The sequence below is a fragment of the Vigna angularis genome, chromosome 11 (genome assembly GCF_016808095.1).
Source record: "Vigna angularis cultivar LongXiaoDou No.4 chromosome 11, ASM1680809v1, whole genome shotgun sequence".
Taxonomy (NCBI): Eukaryota; Viridiplantae; Streptophyta; class Magnoliopsida; order Fabales; family Fabaceae; genus Vigna; species Vigna angularis.
This window is the reverse complement of record NC_068980.1, coordinates 781,693-805,719: the sequence shown is the minus strand read 5'-3', so window position 1 is coordinate 805,719 and position 24,027 is coordinate 781,693. Positions and strand designations below refer to the sequence as shown.

Genomic DNA, 24,027 nt, shown 5'->3' with positions numbered 1-24,027 from the left:
CTTTTATTTTTATAAGATAAGAAAATTCATACTAAAAAATTGTTATATGTGCTTTCTTAAAAATAACATAACCCTACCCTTTTGATTTAATTATTTCTTAGTAAGAAGTAAAAAGAAGATTTAAGTTTAAAGTCAAGATATATTCATGCGTGATTTAACAAAAGTAATACAACAGATTTTAACATTTTTCATTATACTTAGCATATTAAAAAATGAATTTAAACATATCTTATTCTTACAAATTCGGTATTAATCTTATCTTTAGTCTCAATCTTCAATATTTTTAAGTTAAAACGATAATTTCTGAAAATAATTAATCTTTTGTTATAATATAGAAAGTCTACATAAATAAAATATGGTTTTGTATAAGTTAGTCAAACTATTTTTTTTATAACTTCCATAGTTTGTAAAAAATAAAAATATATGTAATTTCAGTGAAAAATTGTTATTGAAACATAATTTATACATATAATTTTATTATATAGTTTGTTAACACTACTGGTTTTATAATAAAAATAGATAAAATGGAAATAATATATAGAAAAAATAAATGAATAGTAAAAATCAATATGTAACAAAGTTTTGCCAACGTATAGTAATTGGATCAAGCAGTACTATGAATAGTAAAGTCTGGCTGTGTCTGAAGATGGATAACTAATTATTCAATAAATTATTTTCCTTCTATCTCTTCTCCTCAATTTTAACAAAAAAAAAACTATTACAACACAATTTTATTTTCTAAAAAAATATAATAATATCACACATATAAGCAAATCAATTAAATTCTTAAAATAAAATATAATAAAATCAACAAAAATTTTTTTATAAATCGAAATACAACATCATTATCTTTTATAAAAAATTCTGCAAACAAGAACTAAAATACACTATATATGATAATCAAATTTAGCACATATTCTCTATAAAGATAATTTTTGCGTATATGTTGAATTATATAATTAAGTTTTTAATTGACACAATGATCAAAATTCCTTAACACACGTAACATGCTTCATCAAAAGCCCAAAAGAAGAATGACATTTAATGTTATATATATATATATATTAAATTCATTGCAATAATCATCTCGGACAAACTATGACTCTAAAAAGAAGACAATTGTAGAAAAAAAAATCTAACAAATTGAGGTATGACTAATTTTTAAAATCACTCGCTCTTTAAAGAAGTTGAAGAGGAAGAGAAACAATGTTTCCTTTCAAAATTCTAAGCAAGGGAATCAAATCTACATAAGAAGAACAAAACATTAAAGTTTCATGTATTTTCTTCTTGGGATAAATCAGTTCTTCTATAAACATCCTTTTTCATATTCTTGAGTGTTGATTAGATTAAAAGTATCTATATTTATCTATAAGACGGTAGATCGTTATAAGAGAATACATAGCTGAAACAACGTGTCAGTTGAAGGCTGCATGGTAGACACAGATGGAAGCTGTCACGACTTTGTTTCAGCAGGATCATATGCAGTTAACAATTCCACAGTATTTTGCTTATTGAGGCACTATGTCAAACATGTAGTGGACAGTTGCCAATCAAATATCTACTAAAAGAACAAGCAATTGATCCATGCAAAAACTAAAAAGTCTATGGAATTTAAATATCAGATGGTAATAACCATTAAAGTGCAAGTTCATACATTAAACACACTCCAAAAGGGTGAATAGAAAGTCCATTATACTGAGCCCAGAAGAACACCAGGGTTCATGTTTGGACCTCTAATTATTTCATAGTGAAGAGAAAGTGAAAAAATCCCAGAGGGTTCAGGACTATTAACACTACACTTCACTTTTCTGCTGCAGTAGAAGGCAAATAACCACGACAGTAGTCAAAGCCATACCAAATACCATTAGGTATGTAAGTATTGTAGTAAAACGTAACAGGGTTGTAGCCATAGCTGTACACGGTCACTTGCTCTGGAATCCAACCATCGTATCCACTCCTGTATAGATACAGATAGCATGTTTGATACGTACACGGGCCGTGTATCTGAAATGTATCCGTAGAGCACCGCTCGAATGTCCCCGAACGAGGATCATCTAATCTTGGGACATAAACCTGATTCATTGATTGATCGATTGATTGATTATCCAACAAAATCACTGATCAGCACCAAATTAACCACCACACCCCCAATTTATATTCTCAATTTTCATTTCATGTAATATGCATAGAAAGTTCAAGAGAAATTCAGAAACAGATGAATGAATGACATTCATAATAGAGAAGGAACCTGATAGCCATAAGCATCACCAAATGCAAGACTAATCTGATCTCTGGTGTAAGAGGGAGAATTGCAGCTTGTTTTGATGGTCACCGTGTAAGTGCAGGAACTAGCCGTGTTCTGTAAAACGCATACACATCTACCTTTAGTTTCACACGCAGTGAGAAGATCTCAAAAATGCTTCAGTTCACAATCCAAATCTAACTACCCTTTCATATTCTCTGTTCTTTCTATGTTCCTTCAGTTAGCACAGCCGGTCAAACATTGTTCGAACGAAATTTTACATGTAAAAGCAGTTGACTTTGAAGATTTAGTGTAAAGGGTGTTCTATTTTACTTTCTGCAACATTTGTAACAGTAAAGAAACTTTGTTACCTGCGAGTTGGCTTGGTTGACCTTGAAAGATTCATTGGCTTCAGGGTGAGACTGAGATTGAGATAGAGTGATTAATGGAGTTGCTGCTTGTGAGAAAACAGCGATGATGCATAGTGTGATGATGAAAATGAGAGATTTCATGGTACAGTGTGTGAGTTGCAACGTTGTTGTGCTCGAGGGAGAGAACGAGGAACACGCTTGGCCTCCGACAGCTTTTCTTTTATTATCGCGGGACAGGAACATTAAGACCACGGGTAGGTCTCAACAATTATTCATGCTTTTCTTAGCTGTGATTTAATTGGATTTCTCAACTATTTATCTTTTAGTTTAATTAATAATTTAATTTTTATATTTAATTTATTTATTTTGGTCTTTATGTTTTTATTTAGTGGAGTATTTTTTAAAGATTTATTCATTAATTTGATGTTAATATTATATTGAAGTATCACATCTGTCAAATTTTAGAATTTAAATATTTCTATTTTGGAGATCTCACGAATAACAATAAAAAAAGGTTTTAAATAAAATGTGTTTTACTGTAAATATATTTGATTTGTAATGTTAATTATTAGTATTTATTTTTAGTCTGTGTTTTTCTGTAAATATATTTGATTTGTAATGTTGGTGTCTAACAAAGAAGTTGGTGTGCAAAAACTTGACATTAGAAGTAATGGATTTTGATACACAATTTATAACGAGAGTTGCTCCTTCCACCACCTCAAATGCTCCTTACATCTCTCCATTATTTTTTTATTCCAAAAATATCTTACGTCAATTTAATTTTATTCACTCTTTTAAAATCCTAAATCTCTCTACACCCCTACACCTCCACGTTCCTACATCTGCACATATTGCAGAGGGGAGTTCCGCTCCGCCCAAGCTCTCGGCCACATGAACGTTCACCACCACGACCGGACGCTGCATAGCTATGCTCCTCTGGCACGACCATGCTATCTCTGATTAGATGCTTCACTTTAAGCTATGTAGGTATCAAAATTTCGAATTTTTCCTTATGGGCACCTCGGCATCACGTTATTGCTTTTACCACACTCGAGCACAGGAGGAATCACAAGAAGGGGTGTGGGAAAGTGGAGGGTCTGGTTCAAGAACGAAACGAGTTCTGTCGTGCATGATTAAGGTTGGGTTGAAGAATTTTCTGAGTACATGGTGAAAAAATTGAGTCTTTAAAACGAGTTGTTTACGGTGTCGGTTGATGATGGGAAAAGAACTTGAAATTTGACCCGTTTGAGTTGAATGTCAGAGTTGGGTACTTGATTTGCTTCTCTGCTTTGCAACCATCGTTGTAATTATCTGACCTTGTTTTGGACAACAATTTTATTAGCACCGAAAGTTTGGATCATGTACACAACTACGAGTGTAATGAAAGATTGTTGTTCTTCTTTGTTGACAAATAGCTTGTGATATTGTTAACTAGAATTTTTCACCATTCCCTTAGTAGATCTGTTATCAACTGGTAAACTTTTGAAATCTTCTTGTGTACAAATTAGAGAGAGAGCTTTTTGTTCCTTGCTCCTCTGTTGCGATAATATATCGTGGGAGATTTACGTTCACGTTGAAGATTTTTCAACACCATCAATGGCTCCATCTTTCACCACTGTTAAACTTTTCTCTTCTTTTGCTATGGCAGAAATTTCAAACTGCATCACCATCAGACATGGTTACGCTATTGTATCAAAAGTTGCAGATTCCATGAGTAACAATAAAATGCGACCAAAGTCAGAGAAAGAAGAGAAAGTGTCGAATGAGAACAACTGGTGGATTCCAGATCCTCTAACTGGCTTCTACAAACCCCTTAACATCAATGACATTGACGCTGCTGAATTGCGTGCTAAGTTTTTGCCAAAAAAGTCCAACAAACCATCTTCGTAATCTCTAAATTTTTTATGTTTTTTTTCTTCTACGTAGATTTTCGGTTCGATCAAGTGTTTTTGTTAGTTTTAGTTTTAGAAATCCTCATAATCACCAATAACAGGAGTTTATTAGAATTGAAATATTTTGTAATCTTATCTCATTTTATATTTTTCAGACTGCTTTCTCTTTCAAGCAGCGTATGTCCGTGGGCTGGGGCACGGACACGTATGGGTTGCGGCACTACATGTGGTTAGACGGATGTTAATATAAAGGATGTCAACATTCATAGGACAAACGGCGGATGTCGATATCCGTTCACGAATGTTGACATCCGTTCATTAAAGGGCAAAATAGGAATGAAGAGGTGCATGAAGTAGTGTGTGGTGATGAAGGGAGTAACTCCCATTTATAATTCCTAAGTAAAAATTAAACCCACAGTCTGTCACACATTCTCAAACCTTACCACTACATCAACCTTATAATGTTACATGTCCATAAAAATTTCCAACCATTTTCAATTATTTTAACATTTAACATTTTGGTCTCAACTCTAATAATCTATTTTATAGGTTTTTATAACAACAATCATATTGTTATTTAATTTTATTTATTTTTAATTTATTACTAAAAAAATTATTACATAAATTATTTTAACTAAATAATACGTTTATTAAAATTAATTTTAAAAAAACCATAATTATAATATTTTACTATGATAATTTTTCTACTATCTTAATTTCAATATATTTAAATTATCATATTTATTATAATTATTGTTCAAATTTTTTATTCTCAATTAATTTATAAATAATAAATTAAATATATTTTTAAAATTTATGTGCGTGAGTTTATAAATAATTATAAATTTTTAATCAAATAATTTATTATAAATAAATATATAAATAAAACTAGAAAAAAATTGCTATAAATTCGTTTCTCAAATAAACAAAATTTCAATTAACAATAGAAAAAATATGATTAGAATTTAATCTTTCATAAAAAAAAATTGTACTTAATCTGTAAAAACGTATAGTTAAAAAAAAATACTCATAATCTACTCATGCCAATAAAATTCAAAAATAATTTATATCAGTAAAAAAATGAAATTGGTTCTTTCTCCTTCTTTTTAATACAAAATTTAAATTTGATATCTGGTTAAAGAGAAATAAATATGGATTACTAAAATTTATAATCATCTTTTTGCATTTAGGGTTTTAAAATTTTAATAATTAACTATACGTGAATATAACAGTAAAAGATAAAGTAATTATAAATTAATTTAAACGCTCTTACACGTTCACATCTTCTATAGCTTAATTTGCATTTCAGATTTAACATATACTATTGACATTGTGCGACAAATACTACCCCATATTTTTTTCTGGACACGTAAGCAATTATTGAATATGATATAATAATAAGGACTAAAAAATTTAAAATTTTGAGGGTTTTTTTTTTAAGAAAACAATATTTTGTTAATTTTATACAAACTAAAGTATATTTAATCAATTGGCAGTACGAGAGACGATTCTTTTTAAACCACATGCAATGCAATGAAGATTAATTATCAGGCTTACGTGAGTTGTTGTTTTAATCATTTAGGTTTAGGTTTTCTTCACTTGAATAGATTTGGAAGAAAGTGATTGAGAGAATTTGAAGGTAAATTTTTGTTGTTGTTTATTTAAGTGAATTTGGGAGTAAATGAGAGTCGATTTGGAAATAAATTTTTTTAATCTGTCAATGTTAATAAAATCCTACACTAATTCTTTCAAACTTTACTTCAAAATTCACTTTCACTTATCCAAATCCACTCAAATAAACAACAAAAAAAATTTACTTTCAAATCTCCTTAATCACTCCTCCAATCCATTCAAATGAACAAGGCCTTATATTTTTTTTCTTTTTTTTTTCTTTTTGTGTGAGTGAAATACTCTCTCCATTTCTATTTATTTCTTTTAAGAAAAATATTTTATGTGTTGTTTTAGAATTTCAATAATGTGTTTTTATATTAGGCAATTTAATTATTTAAAAGTAAGATTTGCTTAGCGATTAAATATTTTATATTTACCAATATTGGAAATAATCGAAAAAGTTATTTTTATTTTTATTAAATACAAATGTCCATCGAGTATAATATTATATAATATTGTAAATGAAATTAATGTATAATTGACTAAGAAAATTAGTGATATGAAAAAAAAATTGTTTGATTTTTTACTAAAGTGCAGTATTTAATTTGGGCCTCGCCGAACCCGTGGATTGAAAATAGTATATATTTAGAAGTGAAGAACTCCTGGCACGTGTCAGAGTCAGAAAGAAAATTTAAACTTTAAAGAAAATAACAACTTTATTACTAGACCATGATATTTTAACAATATCTTTTAACAATTTTTTAATAATAAAATATGTGTTACTAGTCATTATTTTATTGATTTGTATATTTGAAACGGATCAATCACATACTTACTAAATAGGCTATTAAATAGGTTATTGTTAAAAAGTTATCAAAAAAAAGTTATTAAAAAGACATTTTTTAATTCTAAAGCATGTTTTGAAGCTCGACAGGATCACAATGTGTATACAGTATAAACTCAGCCGGTAAAGATAAGTAAAACATGATATGTAGTGAAATAATTGGTAGAATTAGGTATAATTAATTACAGTTATGTACAATTAATATATGTGAAAATGAAAATGAAGTTTCACAGTCTATATTAAGATTTAATAAAATCTGAACGTGAATAAAAAAAAGAAAGTGGGATGTTAGGAATTAAAAAATGAAAAATAATTAGAATTTATCCTCGAAAAGATACATAAAAGGAGTGCGTGGATGCATTGGTGGCATTAAGAACAGGGATGCTCTGTTCATTCCTGAAGAAGTTTTGAGGATCAACTGCAGTCTTAATCTTAACGAGCCTCTCAAAATTAGATTTGAAGTACTTAGTCCCATAAATCTGTCCTTCCTTGTAACTATTTTTACCAAAGGTGTTCAATCCTGTATCAATGTCCCTGTAGCAGAAGAAGGCGCCTCTGGGATTCTTTGAAACATAGGGTGTCATCACATTGAACAACTTCTTAGCCTGTTTCGTGTAATTCCTATCCGCCTCAACCGAAGGATCAACCCAGTTCACAGAGTACTGAAGCTTGAACATGTTCCCTTTACGGTGAGGAAACGGCGTCGCATCAGGAGCAATCTCATCCATTTTCCCTCCGTAAGGGTTGAAAGCAATCCCCGTCTTCCCCAACTCAACTATTCTCTTGAATATCGTTTCCCACCCGTCTTTTGAAATACCCTTCTCAATAAAATCAGATTTTCTTTTCAAGAAAATGCCGTTGTTCGGTTTCCGATCCAATAGGATCTCAGGTTTGTCACCATTTTCTAAACTCTTGGGATCGTTCCACCAAAGAACAGATTCTATCCAACTCACCTCACTACAATTCTCCTTCTTCAACCCCATAAGGGGAAACTCCTTCCCCATAAGCGACACAACCTCATCGGCCCCTCCTAGAAACAAAGCCACAATCGTCGCTTTTAAGGTTTTCCCTTCTGGCTGCAATAGTAACCTCATGAAAAGTCTCTTGTCAGTCACTGATGCAATTTTCTGCCACCCCAACACAAAGTCAGCGGTCTTATTATCCCAAGTCTTCTCAGTGCGAAAAATTGTAACCTTTTCAGGCACACGAAGAAGGTTAATGGTAAACGACACTACCACTCCAAAACTCGCTCCTCCACCTCCTCTAATAGCCCAGAACAGATCTTCTCCCATGCCTTTTTTATCGAAAAGATTTCCTTTCACATCGACAATTTTCGCGTCAATCACATTGTCCACGGTTAAACCGAAACTTCTCAACATGTTACCGTACCCTCCTCCGCTGATATGCCCACCGAGGCCAACAGTGGGACACACCGCTGCGGAGAATCCATGAACTTTACTCTTCTCCCATATCCTATAATAAAGTTCTCCCGTGGTGGCTCCAGCTTGGACCACTGCAACCTCCTTTTTTACGTCGATCGTGATCGCATTAAGCTTGGACATGTCGAGGATCATAAAGGGTTCCTTGGAGACGTAGGAGATACCCTCGTAATCATGGCCACCGCTTCGGATTCTCATTTCAAGTTTTGCAGTTTTGGCGCAGATTACGGCGCCCTGCACGTGCGATTCTTCGAGGGGAGTGACGATGAGTAACGGCTTTGGCGTCATGGGCGTCTTGAAACGCTTGTTTCGAGCGAAGTTTTGGAGGACGGTGGTGAAGGAGGGGTTGTTTTTGGTGAAGATTATCTTGGATAGTTCCTCTGAAGCTGTTTTTGTGTTCTGTTTAAGGCATTCGAAGAAAGTGTCGTGCAGTGCAGGATCTGTTGCTGCTACCACCGACAGAGTGAGGACAGTTAGAAGAACATAACCACCAAAACAATTCGCCACTTTCATTGTCATTGTCGTCTATTGTAGGTCATACATGCATACCTGTACAAACCAACGTATCTATACAAACACAAAAGAATAGAAAATAGAGAACAATAAAAATAGAAGGAAAATTCGTGGAAATGTAACAGCTCTCTCTGTCAGCCTCACGGTTGGAACCAAAGGTTTTCTTATGTTTATCTGAACCTTAACTAATTATGTATCTTACTGTTAAAGGCGAATTGTATAGAAACTTTGAAGTGAATCTCATAAGCCATAAAAAGTAAACTATAATTGACCATTTCTTCACCTTTGCTTGACTTTTATCTTTCTCAAAATATGGAATCTTAAAAAAAAAAGTTCGGACTTAGGCCCTGCGATGCTAAGTTAGTATAAGCTGCATTATCATTAAGAACGCTGATCTTTTCTAGATTTATTTTCACTATCGAGGTTCGGTTTTTAAGTTAGTAGGAAATTTTTTTAATTTATTTACCTAATCCAGCTCAAACTTAAGATAGTTATCATAATCAAAATGTTTATTTGTTACCTTAATTATTGTTCTTAGACATAAGAATATGATCTTATGATAGTGATGTCATGTAACATTTGTTCACATGTCAGAATTTATTTTTATAATGATTATAATAAATATCAGATAAAAGGTTTAAACTTTTTATTTAATTAAAATATACCGTATATTTATTATTTTAGGTAAAATGTGTCAAATTTAAGTTACAGTGAATGAAAAAATATAGAAGAATGAGATTCATTACGGAATTTTTCCAAAAGACAAATAGATAGATATTTTTCATTAATGAAGAGAATATCGGCCGACATATTGTAGCAACTAATCTTATTCAATTCCTTCTCATGTTACTAAAAAAATGCAAAAAAGTAAATTATTCAAAGCCCGACAAGACCAATTTTTTCTGTACACAAGTGATCACCCAAACCAAATCAACCCTACAGATGTTAGTATGGTTGCCAAAGAGCATGTCTTTCTATCTTTTATCTTGAACATGTTTTTTCCAATATTTATCAAATATTTTTTCTTTATCTCTCTTAGGTATTTGATTTCTCATCTCATGATTTTTTCTAATTTTTCTCAATGTAAAATCATGTTCTTTTTATCATGATAATAGGAATAGACTAACTCATCATGTTTTTTTTTTTCTACTTTTCACACCCTCCAACCTCACATTCACATCTTCATGACTTTTAGAGTTTTTCAAACTGTGCAGTTGAGCATATTGTTGCTGATGAACCATTTGTTAGTTTTACTTTCCAAAGCACAACCATAATTGTAGCAGTCTTAAACGATGAAATATTGTTATTGAATAAAGAAACAGGTCCTGTGTAACAAAAGGTTAATAATAATAAAAATATATTTGTGACATCATATTCTTTTAAATATTTAACTCAAATTTTACTCGTATAAACACTTATAGATTTTTTCTTAAATGTACTATCTTGTTTTTTATTATTCAAATTTCCTTTAGCACTTGTTTTTTATCACTCAAATTTCCTTTAGCACTTGACAAATAATTCCAGTAAGTTATATAAAGAGTAAACAAATTATGTGAAAAATGTTACGAGATCTAAATCTTGACTCAAAATGTCAAAGAAAATACAAAATTATACACAAAACTTCAAATAATTTTGAAAGACACATAACAATAAAATTAGAAAATGATAAGACTACCAAAAATATTAAAAAATTTGTGTTGAACTCTTTAATTTTATTTATTTATTTTTTGCTTTTGGATTTTTATTTTTTCTTTTCTTTCAATATATATTTGTTTCCTTTTAACTTGGATCCATTATTCTTTCTTTCCTTTTCAATTTTATAATTCAAAACAAAAAAAAACTAAACAAATTGTCTTTGAAACACCAAAACTCATGCAAAATCAAAGTACACAATTAATTAAGATTACAATTAACAAAAAACACAAAATTATATTATTTTCTATAGAAATGTATAATTTAAAGGAAGAACACGAAAAAATTAAAAACATAATGAAATTAGATGAAACCTTAATAACAAAGAGTCAAACAAAATTTCAAAACATAACACCAATATTAAAAAAATTAGGTTTTTTTAATACGACAAAAAAAAAAGAGGATATTCAAACCAAAATCTTGCTTTAGATACCACATGATACAATCTGAATATCAAATGATACACTATGGTGCTAAATGATAGGATCCTATCTAGGGAAATAGTATGATAATTTTTAATTTAAATTCTCAAGAGACATAATAAAAATAAATAAGAGAAAAATGCAAAATAAGACAAATATGTTAGAATCTAACATGTTAACAAGTCAATGAAGATTAACTACAAAGTTTGTCATATTTGATAAGAATTAGAGTTAGAGACGTCACAATCTAACATTGATAAGTCAAAAAAGATTCACAACAAAGAAATCTATCTTTGATAAAAGTCAAAGTTATAATCCAAAAACTAAGATAATTTCATCTCAATGAAAAACTAATTTTCATATAATGATCATCCAATGTGTCCACAGATGTATTTGGTGCCCATATATATAGTCACAAATGTTTAAAATAAGAAACCCTAAACAAAGTTCAAAACATCAAACCCAAAAATAACTTAAAGTTCAAAAACAGACTCAGACTAACCGTTCATCGAATTCAATCGCCCAAAGTTACAAAATGTTAAAATTATTTATGATTTTCGTATCCTTTGAATTCTAAGCTTCATAGAGTGTATTGGATTATGAGATAATCCTTCATCGTACCTTTGTTCTTGAAAAAATTTTATCTTCAAATTTGTTACACTTAAACTTTAGGAGATAATATAAAACTTTTTTTTCTAAATTTGTTTAACCATATTTCGTAATTAGGTTCATTTCATTATATAATTCATATATTTTAATATATACTTGAAACATCTTGATCAAATATTTTGTCTTGTCTAAATTTTTAGGATTAAATATGTATTTTAGTCATAAACTTATATGCAAAATTTAAATATGATTTATTCCAAATTTTTACATATTTTAATCTCAAACTTCAAAAATATTATATATAGTTTGTATCAACTTTTTTATGTATTAAGTAGAATTCTAAACTAACATTCAAGTTAGAACGTATTAACTTGTGTAAACAGATAAAATCTTATCTTGAATACTTAACCTATAAAAAAAATCATATAATTGAATTAAAAAACTATATCTATTATTTATTATTTTTAAAAATTTAAGAGCTAAATTATATTAAAATTTAGAACATAAAAAATAATTGATTTTACAGATAGTTTAAAGACTTAAAAATTATTACTGGTAGAATCTTCTCACATGTAATTCTGAATAAAAGGAAAAAAAATGTGGGATCGATATCTTCAATTTTTCTCCTTTTTTTTTAATTAGCGTGCTATACATAATTTTTTTATTTGAAGGAATTACTCATAATTAAATGAGTTTAATGAATTATTAAAGTTTTATTAAATTATTTTAATAATTATAAATATATTTAAGATAAATATTCTTATCTTTATTATTACACGTTACACACACACACACACACACGCTCCTTTCATATTAAACACAATCATTTAATTCTTGTACAGATGATAAGACACCTGGGATATTTGCTATTATGGTCACTTTTCCTTTACGATTTTATCACTATTTATTAATTATTTTATTTTAAATTTTCAAATTTTTTATTTATTCCCAATTCTTTTATTAACATCTAATTTTTCTTCAAAATTTAATTTTAAGTATTTCTTTTCTGCACAAATTTTCAATTTTATATTCTTAAATCGTCTTTTTAATATATATATATATATATATAATATAATATAATACTTTTATATATTTTGTTGTCAAAATTTATCTAATTTCTTGTATATGGCACGAGATTCTTGTTAATAATGATATACTACTAACCTCTATTTAGCTTTTGTCTAGATTTTAAAAACTTTAGATGAAAAATTTTAAAAAAATGTTAATTCAATCTAATTGAAAACCTTACAATAATTTATTTAGCTTATTTATTGAGAATTTATACCTAACTTTCTAATACAAAGTTTAAAAAAAATTAATACATTTTAGTCGTTTAGGAAAAATAATTTGTTAATTAAGGAATGAATAATGATAAACAATCTGGACAATGGCATGAACTGCACAACCACAACCACCAACATTTTTTTTTGTACATCCACCACCTCCAATGTAATCATTACTTTGTTTTTTCCTGGCTAAAGACACCTGTTGCTTCCATCTATAAATTATCAAAAAATATTTTATGAAATATTTAAATTTTTTATATTTATTTCACATTATTATTATTTAATTTTTTTTTCAGAAAAAAATATAAAATTTTATATTTTTATGATTATTTTATCTTTATATTTTATGATTAAGAAAAAAATACATTCTTAATTCTTAAGTATCATTATATGTTATTAATTTTTTTTAACAATAAATTATGTAGCACTCTTTTATTGGTTTGTAGATTTTAAACAGATTAGTCGGTTGTAAAAAAGTTGTAAAGAATCGTTAAAAGAACATTTTTTCAATGGATCTTTGTCATGTCACAAAAAATTGATTTTGCTTTTGTCCTGCTAATTCCGCATGCACTGTTCTGATATATAGCTGCTACATAACATCGAGGAGACCATTAAGATTGGGAAGGGAATTACTAAACTATATGCAACCATTGATCTGGAAAAAGCACGCGTGGGAAGAACTAGAATTATAGAAAAAGAACACACAAATCTTAAATGGTGCGAGTCTTTTCACATTTACTGTGCTCATATGGCATCAAATATCATATTCACAGTGAAAGATGACAACCCAATTGGTGCTACCTTAATCGGAAGAGCATATGTGCCCGTTGAGGGGATTTTGGATGGGAAAGAAATAGATAGATGGGTTGAAATATTGGATGAACACAAAAAACCAATACATTCACATTCCAAGATCCATGTGAAGCTGCAGTACTTTGATGTTTCAAAAGACCTCAACTGGGGCCAAGGTATCAGAAGTCCTAAATTCCCTGGAGTTCCTTACACTTACTTCCCACAAAGACAAGGATGTCGGGTTTCCTTGTATCAAGATGCTCATGTTCCAGACAATTTTGTTTCCAGAATACCACTTGCTGGAGGTCGAACTTACAAACCTCATAGATGTTGGGAAGATGTTTTTGATGCAATAAAAAACGCACAGCATTTGATATACATTACGTATGGTCTGTTTACACTGAGATAACGTTGGTAAGAGATTCTAGGAGACCAAAACCTGGAGGAGATGCAACACTCGGTGAGCTTCTAAAGAAAAAAGCACGTGATGGTGTCAGGGTTTTGATGCTTGTTTGGGATGATAGAACTTCTGTTCCTTTGTTGAAAGAAGATGGGTTGATGGCTACTCACGATGAAGATACCGGTAACTACTTCTACGACAGCGATGTGCACTGTGTTCTATGCCCTCGCAACCCTGATGATGGTGGAAGCGTTGTTCAGGACATAGAAATTTTCTCCATGTTTACGCATCATCAGAAAATTGTGGTTGTGGACAGTGCTTTACCCAGTGGAAGAGCATATAAACGAAGAATTGTGAGTTTTGTGGGGGGGGGGGGGGGGGGGGGGGGGGGGTATTGATCTCTGTGATGGAAGATACGACACACAATTTCACTCACTTTTCAGAACCTTGGGCACAGCACATCATGATGATTTCCATCAACCTAATTTTCCACACACTACGATAAAGAAAGGTGGTCCAAGGGATCCCTGGCATGACATTCACTCTCGGCTTGAAGGCCAAATTGCATGGGATGTTTTGTTCAACTTTGAGCAAAGATGGAGGAAGCAAGGTGGAAAAGACCTGCTAGTTCCTCTGAGAGACCTTGAAGATGTGATTATTCCTCCATCCCCAGTAACTTACCCTGGTGATCATGAGACATGGAACGTGCAGTTATTTAGATCCATCGATGGTGGAGCAGCTTCTGGGTTCCCTGAGACTCCTGAAGAAGCTGCTAGATCAGGACTCATCAGTGGGAAGGATAATATAATTGACAGAGGCATTCAAGATGCTTACATCAACGCCATTCGACGTGCGAAGAACTTCATCTACATTGAGAATCAGTACTTCCTCGGAAGCTGTTATGCTTGGAGTGCTGATGGCATTAAGCCCGAAGACATTGGTGCATTGCACCTGATACCGAGGGAGCTTTCTCTTAAGATTGTTAGTAAGATTGAAGCTGGGGAAAGGTTCAGTGTTTATATTGTGATTCCAATGTGGCCGGAGGGTTACCCGGAGAAAGGAACAGTTCAGGCAATATTGGACTGGCAGCGGAGAACAATGGTTATATGAGAGCTCAAGAGTCTCGACGCTTCATGATTTATGTTCATGCCAAGATGATGATAGGTAAGGGAATAATATGTTTTTACTTTCTTGAACAAGGGAATCTATAGATAATGTGATTATTAAACATTGTCTTTTGTACAGTTGATGACGAATACATAATCATTGGATCTGCCAACATAAACCAGAGATCAATGGATGGTGCTAGAGATTCTGAGATTGCTATGGGTGCATATCAACCCTATCGTCTGGGTAGGAGGGTGCCTGCAAGGGGTGAGATTCATGGTTTTCGTATGTCATTGTGGTATGAACATCTCGGCATGCTTCATGAGTGCTTCGTCCACCCTGAAAGTGAAGAATGTATAAAGAAGGTAAACGAGATGGGTGAGAAGTATTGGGATCTGTATACTACTGAGCCACTTGAACGAGACCTTCCCGGTCATCTTCTTCGGTACCCTGTTGCAGTTTCCGGCGAAGGAAGTGTGACACAACTGAAAGGATTTGGGGTCAAATCTGACTACATGCCACCTATTCTTACTACTTAGTTTTTTTTTTCATCTCGTTGTTCTGTAGTTGGTCACCATTTAAAGGTTCAATGAAGATGTTTTTCCTTTCGAAACATTTCAGTATTTCATAATAATTTTGACAACGGCTATTCAATTAGTTAGTTTAAATTTATATTTTTTTTAAATATTTAAAACGAATCAACAGATTACATGTATTTTACATTTTTGTGATAAAAAAAATTATTAAAAAAATATTTTTCTTTTTATACATTAATAAACTAATGTTAGAGATGATAAAATGTTTTTTTAACAATTTCTTTTACAACCTTTTTACAACCTTTTTACAATACCTATTATTACTTTTTCTAACAGCACTTCGTGATTAGTTTATTTTAAAAAAAAAATTAAAATAAATTCAAACAACCAATAAGATAATGATAAATGATTAAATTTTACAAAATTATTAACATATTAGAATTCTTAAAAATATCCAAATATATATATTAAATGAAAGGAAAATATTTTCTTACAACTTTTTTACAAATACGATGGTTTATAATTAATTTGTTTTAAGTATTTTTTTATAAAATAAACCAATAAAATAGTAATACATAAAAAAAATTGATATGAAAAAATTATTAACATATCACACTCTCTGTATAAAAAAGATAGCAAACAAACATCCCTAGAAGTACAAAATTTATATTTATTTAAAATATTATTTCACTTATTTTTAAATCCATTAATATAAAAAAAAAACTTAAGAGAGTTATTTGAATTAATTATATAATATCTATCATAATTTTGTTATACCGACAGAAAATTTGTCACGAGTGGTTGAAATTGATTGTGTTTGACATATAGGGCCGGCAAAAAACTTTTCTTTAATGATGGGATCTACAAAAGGAAACGTGTTTTCTGATATTTAAAGTAGCACTTCTATCTGGACTCTTTCCATTGGTTCTTTGTAGTGTCAAATTTCAATGAAAAATATCAGGAGATCATTTTATCCATTAATTGTATCATCAAGGATTTAATTAGAACTATTAATAATAATAATAAAATAATAATAAGTAGATAATATATTTTAGTACCTACCAAATAATTTTCAACGTGATGAATTCAGTACCAACAAAATATTATATAAATTATAATTGAAATAATGTGATATATATATATATACTAGAATGAGTGAACCAACAATATAAAAATATTTTTAAGACAAAAAATTAAGCAAAATGTTTTAAGGGAGAAAATAGACCTATATTTTTGGAAAAAATTTCTTTTCGAATTATAAAAGCTTAGTTTTGTCCATTTTAATCAAGTAATGTTCTAAATAAAGATGACATAAATAGCATTTGCTCGTTATTTATCCCGTTTAAAAAATATATTTTATTATCTGTTATTTTAACTGTTCCATTATCTATTGAGTATTTAAGAAAAAAAATCTATAAATTTTTTTTACTCTCAACACACACATATTTATATGTATGTATTTAAATATATATATAATTTTTAATAACTTTTTTCAAAAATAAGTTTTTAAAATATAATTCAAATAAAATTTAGTTTAAATTATTTTCCCTTTAATTTTAAAAAATGTTACGATTAGTTTAGTTTAATAAACTATTGATGGTTAAATAAATTTACAAATTTAATTACTTTGACAATTGACAAATTGTTAACGTATAATGTAATTAAAAAAAAGTCAAACAATGTTTCATAATGTTATCTATCAATTAAACTTATAAATCAAACGCTATTTTCCATAAAACATTACAAATATAGTTACGAACACTTTAAAAACATAGTTATAAGTTCTTAAAAAGCTCATTCTAGTCAACTTTAGCAATAACAACTTTATAATTATTAAAATTTTGTTCTAATATGAAAAGACGTGCCAGCAATTTAATCAACATTCAAAATGCTTAAAAAATATAATTACTGACTAGTGGTTGAGGTTTTAGCAACAAAAATTTCAAATATTTGTAACTTATGAAATTGAGATTTCTTATGAATTAAGCATTATTTTCTTTGATATACTTTTCACTTTTTGTTATAATTTGGGTATGTTTATGGAAATTTTGAGATTCTCATTTCCGTTTCGATAAACTTAGAAAAGTTTCGAAAAATAATATCAACTAGAAAGAAAATACTACTAAATATTTAACTATTTTAGGAAATATAGTAATATATTGATATTTAAACTTCTTTATCAGCAGACTTTCTAGAAACTTTGAATTTTGTACAAATATAGAAACATTCTAGAAACTTAGAATTTGAATTATTCACGACTAAATTGTAATAGGAAAAAAAAATGTATCTGCAGTTCATACTCTTTTAAAAGTGCGCTTATTTATATCAATAAAAGAGTTGTATTTTAATTAAACTTTGTAAAATTGTAAATTTTTGTTACAAAAGCTAAAATGTAAGTATTTTGATGATTGATATATTCACCTTATTTAGATGTTAAAGTTATTAAGATTGATTCAAAAATATTTTAAGATAATCTGACGTTGGATTGAATGGGGAGTTATTATAAACAAAAATGGTGTAACCAAAGAAAAAAAAAAATCATTAAAAAAGGAGAAATTTAAAGATTAATTATTAACAAAATTTAGTACATATTCTATACTAATAAAATGGTATTTTTACACAAGAGTTCAAAATAATATATTTTTAGATTAATCAAATTGTTCATATTATTCTCTGTCTCCTTTTTTGTTTACATTTTAGCAAAGGAATATGTTTATGAAGTATTAATTTTTTACATTACATAATTAATTATTTATTGTGGAGTAATAGATACGGGACGAAAATAAATTTACTATTAATAAATTTACACACTAAATTGACAATGATAATAGAATAATAAAATTATTTATATTTAATGTGTATAGAAACATATATTATATCAATCTTATCCATACAAATGAGTATTAACTAATTCTAATGATATAAAACTTGTATTTATAATTTATATCTAATAAATTAAAATCAAGGTTGAAGGGTTTCAGGTAAAGTATATACATAATTCAGTTAATAAAAGATAATATATTTATTTAAAATTAAATCATAAATTTATAAAATTTAAAATATTATTTATTTGTTATATTTCACGTTTATTTAAATATCAAACAAGGTAAACAAGTATTTTAAGAGGATTAACAAGTCGAAGAATTAAAACCATTCGTATATTTGTCTGTTAATATAAGGAATTCCTTCATCGGCCATTAAAAACTATAATTACGATATAATCGAGGATTCAAGATAAGAGAGTAATTATTTACATATCTTTGTTGAAAGGTAAGATAAACACTGTGGAAATTAGCAATTAGTAATTAGTAATTAGTAATTAGTAATTAACAATTAGCATATAAAAACCTAATCATAGCCAACTAGTCAAACACCAATCTATACACTTGTATTGTATTATATAGTTATCAGTTTACAATTGCTTTCTTGAATCAATCAATGTTCATTGATTTTGGTCCACTCCTGTTCACCTGTTTCTTCCTTTTCTCTTCTTCCTCTTAAACACCCTCATCTCTAATCTCTGATCAGATCCCATTTTTCACTCTGTACTTTGATCTGTCAGAGTTTCACGTGCTTTCATTCAACTTTTGCTGCCATCTAATTCTACTTTCAATTTGTGGGGTGAATTCTCAGGTACTAAGTGATGGCGCAAATTCTGCTCCATGGCACTCTCCATGCGACAATCTACGAGGTCGACAACCTCAAAATTGGTGGCGGCAATTTCTTAACCAAGGTTTCATTTCCTAATCTTCTCTGTTCTTTTCATCTTGCATTTCAATTTGCGCAGTAGTGTTAGTACAGTAGCATAGAGTTAATGTTGTGTAATTTGGAATCCAGCATATTCGTAGTTTCTTGAATTTTGGTTCTCTGTCACTGCTTTTGTGGCATCAAACTGACCTAATCTTCATACTCACCCCTTTTGTCAATCAGTGGAGAAGTAAAGTTACCCCAAGATCTCTGCTCTGGTTTTACCAAAAGTTCTCTGCGGAGTCTCTGTTCTGTTTCATTTTCTCACTTAAAATATGTTTGAGATTTTAAATCTAATTTTTTTTACAATTTAGGTGTAAAATGAGGTTTACATTTATTAACGTGAAATTAAAAAAAAATATATAACTGGATTGAAACATTGTAAACCCAATTTATAAAATTAAATTAAAATTAAAATCTACTTTTGAATTTTTATTTTTTTTCAGTTTTCAAAGTGTTTTCGAATTGAAGGAATGGTAGTAACAGGAAGAGGTTAGAGGTTGGAAGGATAAGGGTTAGATTAGATCCATCACATGGATGGATAGATAATTGACCTAACTTTTCCTTCTTTTTATGAAAAAATAAAATTAAGAGGCGGTGAATAACATTCTTTTACATGAAAAATATACTTTAACATTATCCTTTTTTTACCTTTTACTCTCTTTTTAAAAAAATAATACAAAATTTATTCATTTAAATAATTTTATATTATATTTATATCAAATAAATAAATGTAAAAATTAATCATCGTTCTATTACTTTTTTTTCAGATACACTTCTTGGTTTTTCAACGGAGTTTTCATAATCATACTGAACTACTGATTTTCGTGTTGAAAAATTTCTTCTTATCTTTAACATTGATTAGGGGTTGAAGTAATTTTAGTAGATTTAGGATTAGATCAAAATATTTCTTAATTTTTTTATCACTCAGTTGTTGTTGTTGTAGAAAATAAATCAGTGTTTCAAAACGATCTTTATTCAAAAAGAATTTTATCAACATTCGTCCAAACCTATATCAAGTGAGTTTATCTGAAAAGTTTTATGTTGTTAGTTGTGATTAAAATTTTCAATTAATACAATTTTTAAACTTTTTTATTAAAATTGGCAATTTATTATACACGATAGATTGTATTTAGATGAAAATATATATAAAAAAAACAGTTACTAATTGTTTATAATATAGCATGAGAACAAGTATTAGATAAAATTGGCAATTTAATGTATATTTTATTTTTTGGTGCTCTTGAATTTCTAATTCCATTTATATTTTTCTGATTCAGATCGTACATAACATCGAGGAGACCGTTGGTTTTGGAAAAGGTGTGACTAAATTATATGCAACCATTGATCTAGAGAAGGCACGAGTGGGAAGGACCAGAATTCTAGAAAAGGAGCACAAGAATCCAAGATGGTACGAGTCCTTTCACATTTACTGTGCCCATATGGCATCAAACATCATATTCACAGTGAAAGATGATAATCCTATTGGGGCAACCTTAATCGGAAGAGCATATGTTCCTGTCGAGGAGATCTTGCATGGTGAAGAAATAGACAGATGGGTTGAAATATTGGATGAGGATAGAAATCCAATACATGGAAATTCCAAGATCCACGTGAAGCTGCAGTATTTTGATATTTCGAAAGACCGCAACTGGGCTCTTGGCATCAGAAGTCCTAAATTTCCTGGTGTTCCTTATACTTTCTTTTCACAAAGAAGAGGATGTAAGGTTTCTCTGTACCAGGATGCTCATGTATCAGACAACTTTGTCCCTAGAATACCACTCAGTGGAGGCCAGACTTACCAACCTCATAGATGTTGGGAGGATGTTTTTGATGCAATCACCAAAGCGAAAAACTTGATATACATTACAGGTTGGTCTGTATATACTGAGATTTCGTTGGTAAGGGATTCAAGGAGGCCAAAGCCTGGAGGAGACATAACACTCGGTGAGCTTCTGAAGAAAAAAGCAAGTGAAGGTGTCAGGGTTTTGATGCTGGTCTGGGATGATAGAACTTCCGTTCCCTTGTTAAAAAAAGATGGTTTGATGGCCACTCATGATCAAGAAACAGAGCAGTTTTTCAGGGGCACTGAAGTGCATTGTGTTTTATGCCCTCGCAATCCCGATGACGGTGGAAGCATTGTTCAAGATTTGGAAATTTCTACCATGTTTACTCATCACCAGAAAATCGTAGTCGTGGACAGTGAATTGCCGAGTGGAGAATCTGAGAAGCGAAGGATTGTTAGTTTTGTGGGGGGAATTGATCTCTGTGATGGGAGATATGACACTCCGTTCCATTCTCTTTTCAGAACGCTGGACACAGCACATCATGATGATTTTCATCAGCCTAACTTCGGTGGTGCAGCAATAACAAAAGGTGGTCCGAGAGAACCATGGCACGACATCCATTCTCGACTCGAAGGGCCTATTGCTTGGGATGTTTTGTTCAACTTTGAGCAAAGATGGAGGAAGCAGGGAGGAAAGGACTTACTTGTTCCACTGAGAGACCTTGAAGATGTGATTATTCCTCCATCCCCAGTAACTTACCCCGATGATCGAGAGACATGGAACGTTCAGCTATTTAGATCAATCGATGGTGGTGCTGCTTTTGGGTTCCCGGAGACTCCCGAAGAAGCTGCGAGAGTCGGGCTTGTGAGTGGGAAGGATAATATAATAGACCGTAGTATACAAGATGCTTATGTTAATGCCATTAGACGTGCAAAAAATTTCATCTATATTGAGAATCAGTATTTCCTTGGAAGCTGTTACGGTTGGAGTGCTGATGGCATTAAGCCTGAAGACATTGGCGCTTTGCATCTTATCCCGAAGGAGCTTTCACTTAAGATAGTGAGTAAGATTGAAGCTGGGGAAAGGTTCAGTGTGTATGTTGTTGTCCCAATGTGGCCAGAGGGTGTTCCGGAAAGTGCATCAGTTCAGGCAATATTGGATTGGCAGAGGAGAACAATGGATATGATGTACAAGGATGTCGTTCAGGCGCTCCAGGCCAAGGGAATAGAGGAAAATCCTCGGAACTATCTGACATTCTTCTGCCTTGGTAATCGGGAGGTGAAGAAAGAAGGAGAATACGAGCCTCCACAAAGACCAGATCCTGATACAGATTATATCAGAGCCCAAGAGGCCCGGCGCTTCATGATATATGTTCATGCCAAGATGATGATAGGTAATTCAGAAAATTAAACTCATGTTTTTTTTTTTTAAGACATTCTTACTCATTGTAATCTTAAACTGATAGAAGTTTTTGTTTTTGCAGTTGATGATGAATACATAATTGTTGGATCGGCCAACATAAACCAGAGATCAATGGATGGTGCAAGAGACTCTGAGATTGCAATGGGTGCTTATCAACCCTATCATTTGTTTACAAGTGAGCCAGCAAGGGGTCAGATTCATGGTTTCCGCATGGCATTATGGTATGAGCATCTTGGCATGCTTGATGAGTCCTTCCTCTACCCTGAAAGAACAGAATGTATAAGGAAGGTGAACCAGATTTCTGACAAGTATTGGGATCTGTATTCAAGTGAGTCTCTTGAGCATGATCTTCCTGGCCACTTACTCCGCTACCCTATTGGGGTTTCCAGCGAAGGAACTGTCACTGAGCTTCCAGGATTTGAATTCTTTCCTGACACCAAGGCTCGTGTTCTTGGCGACAAAGTTGACTACTTGCCACCCATTCTTACTACTTAGTTTCATTCTATATGTTTGTTAATAAAAATATAGTGTTATGGTGTTAAGTGAGCAGTTATTGTAATGGTCATATAATCATGGTTTTATTCTCAAGACTGACTTCAAGATTTTACCCATCTGATGCTGAGAATGCTACTTACTTGTATCACTTTATGTGCATTATAATACATGTTTTCTGGGTTTCTGAACAACGTTTTTCGACATCGACTGTCGTCAGTTATTCTCAGTAATTTTTTACTGCTAGTTTTGGGTCTCGTGGATTGCTTCAGGTTAGCATATGTACTGCTGCCTTCCGATTTCTTGAAGAAAATGTAAAATAGAAGCTTTAGTAATTTTTTTTTCATAGGTAGATATTAATTATTACTATTTTTTGTAGTGAGAGAATTTAATTCATAATCTCTTTCATTTTTTTTTAAATTCATTAAATCAATCTTATGATTATTAAGTGTCACTTGCAAATTTACTGTTTAACGGTAAATGAGGCGAAAGCATAAATAAAACGAAAAGAATAAACACGTTAATCAAGAAAGAATCAAAATTAAAGCTATCTACTCAAAACTGCAAAGAAATACTATATTTTAGAAACTATACTTTGAAATATTATATGTTTTTTAAAATCACATTTTCAAAAATAGCTTTTACAAAGAATATGTTCAAGTAAAAACTTGAGATAGATAAACAAATTATTGACATATTTAAATCTCGAAGAAATATACTGACAAAGTAACTAAATAAAAAAATTATTTAAAAAAGACTACTAGTATGTTAATAGTTTACATATTTAAAACTTAAAATATAATTTACCATTATTAAATATAAA

At 30.5% G+C, this 24,027-nt stretch overlaps 4 protein-coding genes and 1 pseudogene across 4 annotated transcripts; 3 read left to right on the top strand and 2 right to left on the bottom strand.

The window, feature by feature from the left end:
- Positions 1–1,577: 1,577 nt before the first annotated feature.
- On the bottom strand, positions 1,578–2,880 carry LOC108333290 (embryo-specific protein ATS3B). The gene is made up of 3 exons (XM_017568693.2): positions 2,614–2,880; positions 2,249–2,359; positions 1,578–2,073 (listed from the first exon to the last, which is right to left on the bottom strand). Exons 1-3 carry the CDS (start codon positions 2,854–2,856, stop codon positions 1,801–1,803), a joined length of 627 nt encoding a protein of 208 aa, XP_017424182.1. The 5' UTR covers positions 2,857–2,880; the 3' UTR covers positions 1,578–1,800.
- A 1,329-nt stretch (positions 2,881–4,209) lies between these two features.
- Positions 4,210–4,503, top strand: LOC108332980 (indole-3-acetic acid-induced protein ARG2). Its single transcript, XM_017568275.1, has one exon. It carries the CDS (start codon positions 4,210–4,212, stop codon positions 4,501–4,503), a length of 294 nt encoding a protein of 97 aa, XP_017423764.1.
- A 2,777-nt stretch (positions 4,504–7,280) lies between these two features.
- Positions 7,281–8,945, bottom strand: LOC108332981 (berberine bridge enzyme-like 21). Its single transcript, XM_017568277.2, has one exon. The coding sequence runs from the start codon at positions 8,916–8,918 to the stop codon at positions 7,281–7,283; it is 1,638 nt and encodes a 545-aa protein (XP_017423766.1). The 5' UTR covers positions 8,919–8,945.
- A 2,126-nt stretch (positions 8,946–11,071) lies between these two features.
- LOC108332982 (phospholipase D alpha 1-like) lies at positions 11,072–15,759 on the top strand (annotated as a pseudogene).
- Positions 15,760–19,136: 3,377 nt separating this feature from the next.
- LOC108333925 (phospholipase D alpha 1) lies at positions 19,137–23,408 on the top strand. Its single transcript, XM_017569437.2, has 3 exons — positions 19,137–19,489; positions 20,784–22,683; positions 22,774–23,408. Exons 1-3 carry the CDS (start codon positions 19,400–19,402, stop codon positions 23,205–23,207), a joined length of 2,424 nt encoding a protein of 807 aa, XP_017424926.1. The 5' UTR covers positions 19,137–19,399; the 3' UTR covers positions 23,208–23,408.
- Positions 23,409–24,027: the final 619 nt, after the last annotated feature.